Below are 13486 nucleotides of genomic sequence, written 5' to 3' on the forward strand. Positions count from 1 at the left end.
CACAAGGACATGTAGGCACAGGGCTGCTGCATAGAGAGCTCTGATTTTGTGTGGACCCCGCCTTGAGATTTACAGGGATTGGTGGCCAAACCCCTGCTTCTTCCATACAGTCAAGAGACAAACCTCATGGAGTTTCTAGATGTCTTTGCAAGTTGTTCCATGGTAGGGTCTGGCCCTTAAGGCAAAGCTAACTACTGCTTAAAGGGATGGTCCATCTGTGTAGAGCATATGTGGGCATGCATGCACACCATGTGCCTGAATCTGGAAATTTTTAGCAGCAGTGTCCATTGGTCTGTACATGCATAGTTGAACTCCTCATGCTCTGAACCAAGGGCATCAATGGCAACACAAACCAACATCTCTCCAATTCTTTCTTACGACTGTATGTCTTGAGTCAGAATCCATGTCCACTTCAGTCTCCTGCTTCTGTAAATCTGTGAATACAATTTGTAAATGCTTTAATAGCTTAATATTTTAGTGCTTTACTTTTTTTTTTATATAGTTACCATAGTTAGTTTTAGGCACTCTCCACTCTGGGGGAACCTTCTCCCTCCAAAAAGGGATTATCCCAAGAGTTCCTGGATTCAGAAACTGCTCTCCTGTCCTGGTTCCTTCTCTGTCAGTGACAACCACTACCGCTCCCTCTATGCCTTGGGAAAACTCCTATTGCCATCAAGTGTAGCTTATGCCGTTCCTTTCATCCCCAAACTCATGAGGGACGAAAATTCCATCTGCGGAAGCAGCTAATGGAGCAGGCTATGAGACCCCCATTCAGTATCAGGTTGAGGAGACTCCCCTGTACATGAGCCTTAGGGTACGTCTACACTACGGGATTATTCCGAATTTACATAAACCGGTTTAGCAAAACAGATTGTATAAAATCGAGTGCGCGCGGCCACACTAAACACATTAAATCGGTGGTGTGCGTCCACGGTCCGAGGCTAGCGTTGATATCTGGAGCGTTGCACTGTGGGTAGCTATTCCGTAGTTATCCTATAGTTCCCGCAGCCTCCCCACCCCTTGGAATTTCCAGGTTGAGATCCCAGTGCCTGATGGGGCAAAAATCATTGTCGTGGGTGGTTCTGGGTAAATGTCGTCAGTCACTCCTTCCTCTGGGAAAGCAACGGCAGACAAGCATTTCGCGCCTTTTTTCCCTGGATTGCTCTGGCAGACGCCATAGCATGGCAGTCATGGAGCCTGTTTTGCCTTTTGTGACTGTCACCGTATGTGTACTAGATGCCGCTGACAGAGGCGATTCAGCAGCGCTACACAGCAGCATGCATTTGCATGACAGCAGAGATGGTTATCAGCCATACTGTACCATCTACCATGCCATAAATTGGCAATAAGATGATCATGGTTACCAGTCCTTTTGCACTGCACCACCTGCTGCTGTCATAAGTGCCCCTGGCTGAGATCAGCCGGGGGCGCAAAAGCCAAACTTGGGAATGACTCCCTGAGTCAATCCCTCCTTTTTGGTATCTAAAAATAGAATCAGTCCTGCCTAGAATATGGGGCAAGTGTACTAGAGAACCAGGGTATCATAGAACAGCTGATCTGTGTCAGATCCCGCAGAAATTATGAGCTGTATGCTATTCACAGGGGGTCCTCCTGCAACAACCCCACCTGTTGATTCCGTTCTCCCCCAGCCTTCCTGGGCTACCGTAGCAGTGTCCCCCCACTTGTGTGATGAAGTAATAAAGAATGCAGGAATAAGACACAGTGACTTGTTAGTGAGAAATGAATGGAAGGCAGCCTCTAGCTACTATGATACTCCAGACAGGACATTAAGCAGTGTGGGGGAGAGGAGCCCAGCATCCCGCTGCTAGTCCAGGGACAATTGAATCTTTTCTTTACACATGAAGGGTGGGGGCTGATGGAGCTCAGCCCCCTGTTGCTATGATGAAGACGGTTACCAGCCATACTGCACCATCTACCAGAAAAAATTAGGAGTTTTTTACACAGGCGCCCATGGTCGAACTCACTGGATGCTAGTCGGCATGGTTACCAGTCCTTTTGCACTGCCCCATGTGCCAAAAGGCTGATGATGACGATGGATATCAGCCATATTGCCCCATCAGCCACCCATGGCAGGGGGGGAGTGAGGATGTTGGTGTTGACTGCTGCAGCATCGCGTCTATCTGCAGCATTCAGTAAAGATAGGGTGACATGTAAAAGAGTCGAGAGGATTGTTTTCCCTTTCACTTCTGGGGGTGGGGGGTGGGGGGCGTAAATAACCGAGCTATGCCCTGAACCACCGCGGACACTGCGTTTGACCCTAGAAGCATTTGGAGCTCAGCCAGGAATGCAAATGCTTTTCGGAGACTGCAGGAACTGTGGGATTGCTTGAGTCCTCCAGTCCCCACTCCCTCCCTCCATGAGCGTCCATTTGATTCTTTGGCTTTCCGTTACGCTTGTCTCGCAGCAGTGCGCTGAGTCCCTGCTATGGCGTCTGTGTGGAGAATTTTTAAAAATGATTTTGAATTTCGTCTTCTGTAACGGAGCGCTGATAGAACACATTTGCCTGCCCTTACAGCGATCACATCCGCATGGTCCATGCTGGAGCTCTTTTTTTATTTTGATTTTTAACTGCATCGCCACACGTGCCGATCGGAGCTCCACGCTGGGCAAACAGGAAATATTCAAAAGTTCGCAGGGCTTTTCCTGTCTACCTGGCCACTGCATCGGAGTTCAGATTGCTGTCCAGAGCAGTCAGTGGTGCACTGTGGGATACCACCCGGAGGCCAATACCGTCGATCTGCGGCCACACTAACCCTAATCCGATATGGTAATTCCGATACTAGCGCTACTCCTCTCGTTAGGGAGGAATACAGAAATCGATTTAAAGAGCCCTTTATATCGATATAAAGGGCCTCTTAGTGTGGACGGGTGTGGTGTTAAATCGGTTTTACGCTCCTTAAACCGGTTTAAACGCGTAGTGTAGACCAGGCCTTAGATAGTGAGCAGCACCCCTCCAAGCATGAGCTCCAGAGTAGAGACAAAAATTCTTAGGCCTAAGAAACCCTTTGACAAGAGTAGAGGATATGAACATAGGCATAAGGACAGATCTCCATCCATATCTTCCTCTAAAGGAGAGGATCGCTCCCTGTCTCAGTCAAAGTTGGGTGAGCCACTGCACACAGGTGTTAAAGAATTAGGTCCTCATAAACATGTCAGAGAGTGAAAGGCACAAAAGAAGAAGGATCTGGTTGTTCCAGATCCACCTTGCAAACGTAAGGAGCTGTACCCCATGGTTACACCTGGCAGTCGAATGTTGGGATCCCATCCAATGGTTCTGCCGTTCTCCATGTGGGATCCCTCAAACACTAGACCTTTGGGTGACTCAGATCCCCCATTGCCAGCTCAGAAGCCCCCCAAACACCAGGGGGACCAAAACATTCACCTTTCCCAAGGATATCTTCGCTTTGTCCTACCAACCATCTCCCCTGCGACCATCTCCAGCTCTTCTTCAAGACATCCCTACACCCAGGGGGACCACCTTGAAGGGAAGAATATTACTCCCTGCTATGTCTACATCTAACATTCTTCCATTTGTTCTATTAGCACTGCTGGTAGAACAGGAGCGTGTCATCTCATCAAATGAATCTGATGCTCCTGAAGAGGCTTCCCTCCAAGGGAAACAAATCCTGTTGGAGATGAAGCATACCATACACTTACCAGTATTTTTGCTGAAAGTGTATGTCTCTGATGAGAAGGCTTCATTCCCTGGGCATCCAATGGGCACTAGCCTTTTATCTGCTAAAACAAAAGCAATTAGAAAAACACCTAGACTTTTTATTGTCATAGACGAGAGATCAAGAGATGAAGCTCCATCTGCCCAGAGATTCTCTCAGTGGATCTCAGCTGCATCATCCTTTACTACCAGCTAGCTCATATTCCCTCTCCAGATGGATGCAAGATGTACTTTTACTAGGAATATGTGGGGCAGCTACCTGAAGCTCATGACATACCTTCACAAGATGTTACACTTTGTTCCAGTCTTCTAGAGAGACAGCCGTGGAAACAGCAGTCTTGCAGGTGGCCATAACGTCTGCATCCTGGCACCCACCTCTTGTTTGTTTGACTACTGCTTACTAATGTGGAATACACCTAGGGATCATCACTCAGAGAAGACATTACTTCAAGATGTGGTCCATATCTGCATTCCACTATTGGCCTTCCATGCCCACTGCTATGAGTCATCTCTAGATTCACAGTCAAAATAGGAATTGGAGAGGCATTGGTCTGCACTGCCCTTTATGCTCTCTGTTCAGTTTATGAGGAGTTCCACTGCGCATGTGTGACCAACGAACACTGTTTACTAAAAATATCCAGACACAGGCTCATGGTGCACATTCATACCCATTTGTGGAATACAGATATGGACCTCACATCTCAAAGAACCTCCAGTTAAAGGTAACTAACCTCCATTTTCACTCCGGTTTGTAAAATGTGATGATGTAGTCTTAAACTGCTCTTATTTAGTTTAATGTTTAACTGTGAATAAAACACAATTCTATAAATTAAATATATGTCACATGCAACCTGCAGACATTTTGGTCTGCCTTGACATCAGTATGTTGATGACCTCTCATTTTCTTTAAACCAAGGTTCTGTGGTCCCAGTGTCTCAACTAGAATCTGGCTAGAAGTGAATGGAATGTGACTCAGCCCAGATGAGAAACAAGTCCAACAGCTGTAGGAGTAGGAAGAGGCTACTATTAGAGGTTTAGCAGACTTTTGCCAAAATGGTCCAGAGCCTTTGGGCCCTGATGCTCTGTTAGCATTAGTGACTCACAGAGCATTTCACCATCTCTTGGTGGCCAGGAGACTGCAACAGTTCCTCTCTAGTGTGGACCTGACAACAGTTGATATCTGTTACTTCTCAGCTGCACTCGTGCAATTAACTCTACTTGGGGCTATCCTGAAGTTAACCCAGAACCATCACTCATCTCTTAAGTGGTTCAGGCCAGTCTGAGCAGTTTGCAATCACATGCCCCCTCTTAAAGCCCTAAATAATCTAGAATCTCATAATATAATATAATCCTTTTCACCATAAGCTGGGACATGATTAACGTTGGCTGGTAATGGCTTACTGTTGGGAATTAAGTTTGAACAATCTGTAAGTTAAAAATACTTTTAAGTCATTGGGAGTTGTGCCCGCTTCACTGTTTTAATTTGGTCCGTCATGTTTGGTGACAGGACTTTCTCAGTTGAATTCTTTGGAATTATCTTTCCTTGGCACCCATTGGAGCCCAAATCTAGTGAATTTCAGGGCAATGATGCTGGTCAAGGATTTATTTTGCTTAGCTTTTGACTGACTGCTTTTGTTTTTTTCTTGTTTTGTGGTTAATTTTCTATATCTATAGTGTCTAGCTGCCAAAGCAATAATACTGTAGAAATGAGTAAAGTGGATTCATTTAATCTAAAATAATTTCTTTGACTATACAACTTCTAATATTGTGGAATGTATTTAAATTTGTCAATTCTACTCTCCAGCACAAGTGTGTTGGTGCAGAACTTTAGTCTACTGCTTGCCTCATAATACAAGAATTGAATGAATAATTAGTCTTGTAATATCAACCATCCTCATAGAAATTATGAAACACAGAAAATATGCTTTGTCCTCAATGAAACAAATAAGGGTACTTTTAGCATTTTTTATACTGATATATCATTATCTTGGAGTATAAATTTATCATACCCATCCTACAAAGAGGAATTAAGTGTTGTCCTATAAGGACTTGTTTGTCCTTACCTTAAAGCAATTAAGGGGCTAACTTTCTGATTCAGTTTTGTAAATGTGTTTACAAGCTGCTCTTTTTTATTTTCATTGACCAGAAAATAGTGATACCTCTCTCCATCCTGAAAACTGACCATTTATTCCTAACCTTCATTTCCTATCTTTTAACCAGTTGCCAATCCATGAGAGGACCTTCCCTCTTCACCCATGACAGCTTACTTTACTTAAGAGCCTTTGGTGAGGGACCTTGTCAAAGGCTTTCTGAAAATCTAAGAATACTATATCCACTGGATCCCCTTTGTCCACATGCTGGTTGATCCCCACAAAGAATTCTAGTAGATTGTTGAGGTATTATTTACCTTTACAAAAAACATGTTGACTCTTCCCCAACAAATTATGTTCATCTATGTGTCTGACAATTCTGTTCTTTACTATAGTTTCAACCAGTTTGCCTGGTACTGAAGTCAGGCTTACTGGCCTGTAAATGCCGGGATCACCTCTGGAGCCCTTTTTAAAAATTGGCATCACATTAGCTAACATCCAGTCATTTGGTACAGAAGGTGATTTAAATGATAGGTTACAAACCACAGTTAGTAGTTCTGCAATTTCACATTTGAGTTCCTTCAGAACTCTTGAGTGAATGCCATTTAGTCCTGGTGGCTTACTGATGTTTAATTTATCAATTTGTTCCAAAACCTCTTCTAATGACACCTCAATCTTGGACAGTTCCTCAGTTTTGTCACCTAAAAAGAATGGCTCAGGTTTGGGAATCTCCCTCACATCCTCAGCTGTGAAGACCGAAGACAAAAATTCATTTAGTTTCTCCACAGTGGCCTTATAGTCCTTGAGTGCTCCTTTAGTATTTCTGTCATTCAGTGGCCTCACTGGCTGTTTAGCAGGCTTCCTGCTTCTGATATGCTTAAAAAAAAAATTGCTATTACTTTTTGGGTCTTTGGCTAGCTGGTCTTCAAATTCTTCTTTGGCCTTCTTAATTATATTTTTATAGTTCATTTGCTGGAATTTATGCTCCTTTTTATTTTCCTCACTAGGATTTAACTTCCCCTTTTTAAAGGATACCTTTTTGCCTCTCACTGCATTTTACTTTGTTATTTAGCCACGGTGGCTCTTTTTTGGTTCTCTTACTATGTTTTTTAATTGGAGGTATACATTTAAGTTGAGCCTCTATTATGGGGTCTTTTCCACACAGCTTGCAGAGGTTTCACTTTTGGCACTGTACCCTTTAATTTCTGTTTAACAATCCTCCTCATTTTTGTGTAGTTCCCCTTTCTGAAATTAAATGCTGCTGTGTTGGACTGCTGTGATGTTTTCCCCGCCACAGGGATGTTAAATTTAATTGTATTATGGTCACTATTACCAAGCGGTCCAGCTATATTCACCTCTTAGACCAGATCCTGTACTCCACTTGGACTAAAACAAGAATTGCCTCTCCTCTTGTGGGTTCCAGGACTAGCTGCTCCAAGAAGCAGTCATTTAAGGTGCCAAGAAACTTTATCTCTGCATCCTGTCCTGAGGTGACATGTACCCAGTCAATATGGGGATAGCTGAAATCCCCCATTATTACTGATTTTTTTTATAGCTTCTCTTATCTCCATAAGCATTTCACAGTCACTATCACCATCCTGGGTCAGGTGGTCGGTAGTATGGGGGAAGTGATAGCTCAGTGGTTTGAGCATTGGCCTGTTAAACCCAGGGTTGTGAGTTCAATCCTTGAGGGGGCCACTTAGGGATCTGGGGCAAAATCAGTACTTGGTCCTGCTAGTGAAGGCAGGGGGCTGGACTCAATGACCTTTCAAGGTCCCTTCCAGTTCTAAGGAGATAGGTTATCTCCATTAATCTATATCCATACTGCTATATTCTTATTATTCAAGCATGCAAATACTATCCATAGTGATTCTTTGGTAAAGTTTGGTTCATTTAACTTTTTTGATTCATTTGATTCTATGCTTTCTTTCACATATAGTGCCACTCCCCCACCAGCACGACCTGTTCTGTCCTTCTGATATATTTTGTACCCTGGTATTACTGTCCCATTGATTATCCTCATTCTACTAAGTTTCTGTGGTGCCTATGATATCAATATCCTCATTTAATATGAGGCAATCTAATTCATCAATCTTATTATTTAGTCTTCTAGCATTTGTATATAAGCACTTTAAGAACTTGTCACTTTTTATCTGTCTGTCATTACAGATACAAATTTATGCAAATTTGCCATTCATGCAAAAACTGGTACTACTATACATATTTTTCCCTCTCTGGGCCCTCTTACGCTATCACATGCTTACTTCAAACTATTTAGTTACTATGGACATACATAATATAAATTACAGAAGTTTTAAAAATTATCTATCCATTTGATGTGAGGTGTTTTTCCTCTTAATGTGCAAAATAAAAATTAGTCATTTTATTTTTTCTCATCTTCTCTAGAAAAAACAAAAAAATATTCTGCGGATAGGAATTCAGAGCCTTGGTTCAGTGTTGTGGGGAGATGACATTTGTTGCGCTGATAATCCAGAAGATATTTATAGCCTCACAAAGTTTCTGTATGTTCTCCGTGGTCTCCTCAGAATGTCTTTGTCAGCGTGTATAATCACAGTGCCAGCCCATCTTATCCAGGTAGGAATACTATAATTGCTTCTTTTCATAAGTTGTTGTACATGGTTTAGTATGCGCAAAAAAAGTTAATGAGTTAGCGGACACTTAATGAGCAAAATGGATTGAAGTTTCATGAGTGATTTTGAAAATTGCATCCTGTTGCGGTTGTTTTACATGAGTAGCAAATTGATTTCTAGATGAAATTTTACCTCATACTATATTTTACTCTGACATACAGTATGGTCTTCAACATTATTTAGATGCTGAATTTATCTTTCAGTAATTACTAGCAAATAAAAGTCATTCATAAACTTTTTGAGTGAGCCAAGAGAATAAAACCAATTTAAGACATTCCGAATAGGCATCCTTCAGCTTAGTATGTTGTGTTTTAAAGATAGACTTAAAATAATGTTACCGCATTTCTTCTGTGCTTTTGTGATGCAGCAATACATTGCATTATCTAGAAACACCTGAATATTATAATGGCTTAGATACAGGTATAGCTGTCATATGGCTTTGATATGTATGAAATAAAATAGGTAGAACTTATAGAAGATCCAATTCTGCTAGGCAAAGTTCTGCATTCCCACTGATTTCAAAAGGCAGTAAACCTAGAACTGGGAGAGGTTGGTTTGCTCCCTAATTCTGCCATAAATTTCCAATTTGATCAAAAGCAAGTCAGTTAATCTGTCTCTGAGTAATTTTCCCATCTGTAAAATGGGAGGGGTAATAATAAGTACTTCACAGAAGTATACTAAGCCTTAATTTATTTTCTGGAACAGTAGTTTTTAGTAAAAGGAAAAATGTAAAAACTTTCTTCTGTAAAAAGTGCTGCAGCTCATAAAAGGAAGAAGAGCATTCACAGTGAATAGATTTATGCATAAATTTGATAGGACTTTGTTTAACAAACATTGAATGTTTTGATGTAAACTTTCTCATAAAGGGCAAATATATGCCTCTCATGTCAACATTGCAATTTTCAAAGCTGTTGAGTGCCCACAATTCCTATTAAATTGCTGTTACAGCCACTCAGTGCTCCTGAAAATCACAACCATTCCTATTTTTCACATGTTGCCAGTGTGACTGGAGGTGTATCAACACTCCTCTTGTGTATGCCTTCAGTTTCAGATTTCTTCTTTCCTAACTCTCAGTATTACAAAATAAAAGTACCTTTAATATTAGGTGACACTATATCTGAGGAAAAAGCACTGTGACAGTACTTCCCAAACAGGAGGTAGAATCCCTGATCCAGCTAGAGTCTATGCTTCCTCAACACGGTGGGAAAGGTTTTATTAGGGATGTTTCCTTGTTCCATCCTGGATCTCAGGCAACTGAATGTCTTCATATGCTATTCAAGATTCAGGATGACCACCCTGACCTCGAAAATCCCCTCACTAAATAAAGGCAACCAGTTTGCAGCTCTTGATTTTTTTTTTTTTTTAAAGATGCCTATTTCCATATAGACATTCATCCAACACACAAGAGATTCCTGTGCTTCATGGTGGGCCTGGATCATTATCAGTACAAACTTCTTCCCGTCAGTCTCTTGACAACTCCCAGAATGTTCACAACGGTGCTGTGCGTGGTAGTGGCACACTGTGCCACCAGAGCAGTCCAGTATTTCCTTACCTTAACGACTGTCTGCTCACTGGTTTATCATACCAAAAGGTACAATCAGCGGTCCTCTCTATATAACCTCCTTCAATCCTTAGGACTTCAGGCAAACCTAGAAAAGTCCACTTTTGTTGCGACACAACCTTTCTACTGGGCTGAGGAGTACATCTGGATGATCATGTGGCTTAAGGTTCATGATCCCAATAGAAGTCAAATCTACACATTTAATCTCCTCAAACGCCAATAGTACGAAAGACCTACAAAAGCCTGCCCTTCCTCTGTGCACAGCATGTTTAGATCATGTTGGACAATATGACCACTGTATACTATATAAAAAGAGAGCATTAAGCTCTGGAATTGAAATATCCAAAATCAGATCACCACAGTGTCAATCTGATGGAACATCCTATGAGTCAGACCTGGTATGCTAGAGAATACCTACTTATGAGTTTGCAGCACAGTCAAAATTCCTGCCCTTTCAGTTTGTGTTAACTCTTTACATATCTCAGTGTTCTCTAGTGATGTGTCTCCATGGCATTCAGCCATCAAATTGATGAGATGTATTGTCTCAGAATCTTCCCCAGCACAACATGTTTATAATGGCTTCTGTATTGTGATAGACTTTTAAATCTATTAACCTGCAGAATCTGTGAAGTAACCTTGCTGTGGGGTCTCTAGGAGCGTGTGGGTGCGGAAGCGGGGGGAGGGTTCTCATTAATTCTTTCCACAATCTCAGAAGGTTCCTCTGAGTTTTGCATTTTGTACCTTTTTACAGTGAGTAACGTCAGCAGCAAGAGTCCCCTCTAACAAGGATTCACAAGCATTATGGCCATACTGTGCCTTCTGTGCATCATGGCTTTTAATGAGGTTCATTTGAACTACTTCCATCATGTCCCTTAACTCCTTTCTGAACTGCTGTACATATTTAGTCACTGGTTCCCCCTCTGCTTCAGAACCACCCTCCCAAGAATCCCTAGTGAGATCCTGATGACCTGTGACCTTTCTCCCATACAGAAGATCAAATGGGGCAAAGCCTGTGGACTCTTGGGAAGCCTCCCTACAAGCAAATAACAGAGAGGGTAGCATTTCATTCCAGTCACTGTCCCTCGTATTTGCATACATTCCCAGCATAGACTTTAGAGTTCTGCTGAACCTTTCAACTAACCCATTTGTTTCTGGGTGATATGGGGTAGATCTCAGCTGTTGTACCCCACACATTTGCTATAATTCATTAAATAACTGGGACATGAAATTTGACCCCCAATATGATACAGTGTCCTTTGGGAAAACTACTCTGCTGAATATAGAGAGCAAAGCTTTAGCTGTTGTGTCAGCCTCTATATTAGACAGAGCAACTGCCTCTGGGTATCTAGTGGTGAAGTCCACTGCTACCAGAATATATTTCTTTCCCCTCTGGGTTGGCCGGGGCATAGTGCCAACAATATCCATAGCCACCCTAAAAAATGCCCCCTTGATTACAGGTAAGCAGTGCAGGGGAGCCTTGTGGAGCCTTCTTGTGCTTCAGGCATAAGTTACAAGACCTATAGTGGTCTGTCACCTCATTCTGAATATTTGATCAATAAACATTCTTCTTTAACTTCTCATATGTCCTCTCTGAAATCTGAGTGACCTGCACTAGGGCAGTCATGGGCTAACAACATTAACTTCCCAGGATGGGAGGCACAATCAGTTGTTTATAAGCCTGCCCAAGAGTTCTGTTATTCCGCAAAGGGGCCTCTCTATAGTTTTCCCTCTTCTGCAAAAAACCTTCCCCTGTTTTCTGATTTCCCATATGCTTTTTAAGGAGGGGCCTGCTCTCTGTTCTGCTATAAATTCTTGGCTTCTGCCAGCACAAAGAGTAGTCTCAGGTACATAAGGCGACACCCTCCCCCAGCTTCCCCACCCACACGCTCCTAGAGACACGCTGCCATTTTCTGCTGAGCAGGAGCTGGAAATGTCTTCTCCCCACCTCAGCTGCTATACCATCGACCTATATTCCTTATTACTACAAGTTTATTATATTATCAGCTTTGGACACAGACAGTATATCATTACCAACCAACACATCTGCCGGAATGCTATCCAATATCCTAACGTTTAAAATACCTTTTAAACCTTCCAATTGTATTTTAGCTAAAGGCACAATGGTTTCAAATTGTCCCAATGCAAGGAATTTTGTGTCATAGGCCTGGTCTACACTAGGACTTTAAGTCGAATTTAGCAGCGTTAATTCGAACTAACTGCTCAACCGTCCACACCAGGAAGCCATTTAATTCGAACTAGAGGGCTCTTTAGTTCGAATTTGGTACTCCACCCCGACAGGTGGAGTTAGCGCTAAATTCGACATGGCTAGCTCGAATTAGGCTAGGTGTGGATGCTAATCGAACTTAGTAGCTCCGGGAGCTATCCCACACTGCACCACTCTGTTGACGCTCTGGACAGCAGTCCGAGCTTGGATGCTCTGACCAGCCACACAGGAAACGACCCGGGAAAATTTGAATTCCTTTTCCTGTCTGGGCACTTTGAATCTGACGTCCTGGTTGGACATCGGGGCGAGCTCCGCAGCACCTGCAACGATGCAGAGCTCTCCAGCAGAGGAGTCCGGGCAATCCAAGAATAGAAAGAGGTCCCCAGCATGGACTGACCGGGAAGTCATGGATCTGATCGCTGTGTGGGGCGAGGAGTCTGTGCTCTCGGAGCTGCGCTCCAACAAGCGGAATGCAAAGACCTTCGAGAAGGTCTCCAAAGCCATGATAGACAAAGGATACAGCCGGGATGCGATGCAGTGCCGCATGAAAGTCAAGGACCTGAGACAAGGTTACCAAAAAGTCAGAGCGGCAAACGGACGCTCCGGAGCACAGCCCCAGACATGCCGCTTCTACGAGGCACTGCATGCCATTCTCGGTGGGTCTGCCACCACTGCCCCACCAGTGACCGTGGACTCTGAGGATGGCGTAGTGTACCTGGACAGTTCCTTGGTGATGTTCGCCGATGGGGAAGATGAGGAAGGGTTTGTGGAGGACGGCGCAGGCGACAGCGAACACAATACCGCTTGCCCTGACAGCCAGGATCTCTTCATCACCCTCACAGAGATCCCCTACCAACCGTCCCCGCCCGTTAACCCGGACTCAGAATCAGGGGAAGGATCAGGCGGTAAGTGCTATAAACATGGAAACATTTATTTTTTTAAAAACAGGTATAGAAAAAATAGAAATACTATATAAAAAATTTTAAATGTCAAACTATATAAATAGTAGGTCCACACATATAGGGATTGAACAATAATCTCTTGGGACAGTTCAACAAAGCTCTCAGAGAGCTGCTCGAAAAGCCTCCGCAGGAGGTTCCTGGGGAGAGGTGCCTTATTGGGTGCTCCGTGGAAGCACACTCTTCCGCGCCAGGACATCCTAATGTAGAGAGGAATCATCGCCTCCACCAGCATTGCTGCATATGGTCCTGGTCTGTGCAGGGCTTCCCTTAGCATCCGCTCTCTCTGACTCCGAGTGACCCGCCT

At 43.2% G+C, this 13486-nt stretch overlaps 1 protein-coding gene across 6 annotated transcripts in view; it reads left to right on the forward strand.

Moving 5' to 3' along the window:
- Positions 1–13486, forward strand: part of ELP4 (elongator acetyltransferase complex subunit 4) — a 293928-nt gene that overhangs the window by 85924 nt on the left and 194518 nt on the right. For all 6 annotated transcript variants that reach the window (XM_045016036.1, XM_045016038.1, XM_045016037.1 and 3 more), the window contains exon 7: positions 8191–8379. In XM_045016036.1, coding sequence (XP_044871971.1) covers positions 8191–8379 — 189 coding nt within the window. The remainder of the gene's footprint in view (positions 1–8190; positions 8380–13486) is intronic.

Source organism: Mauremys mutica, chromosome 4, assembly GCF_020497125.1.
Source record: "Mauremys mutica isolate MM-2020 ecotype Southern chromosome 4, ASM2049712v1, whole genome shotgun sequence".
NCBI lineage: Eukaryota > Metazoa > Chordata > Testudines > Geoemydidae > Mauremys > Mauremys mutica.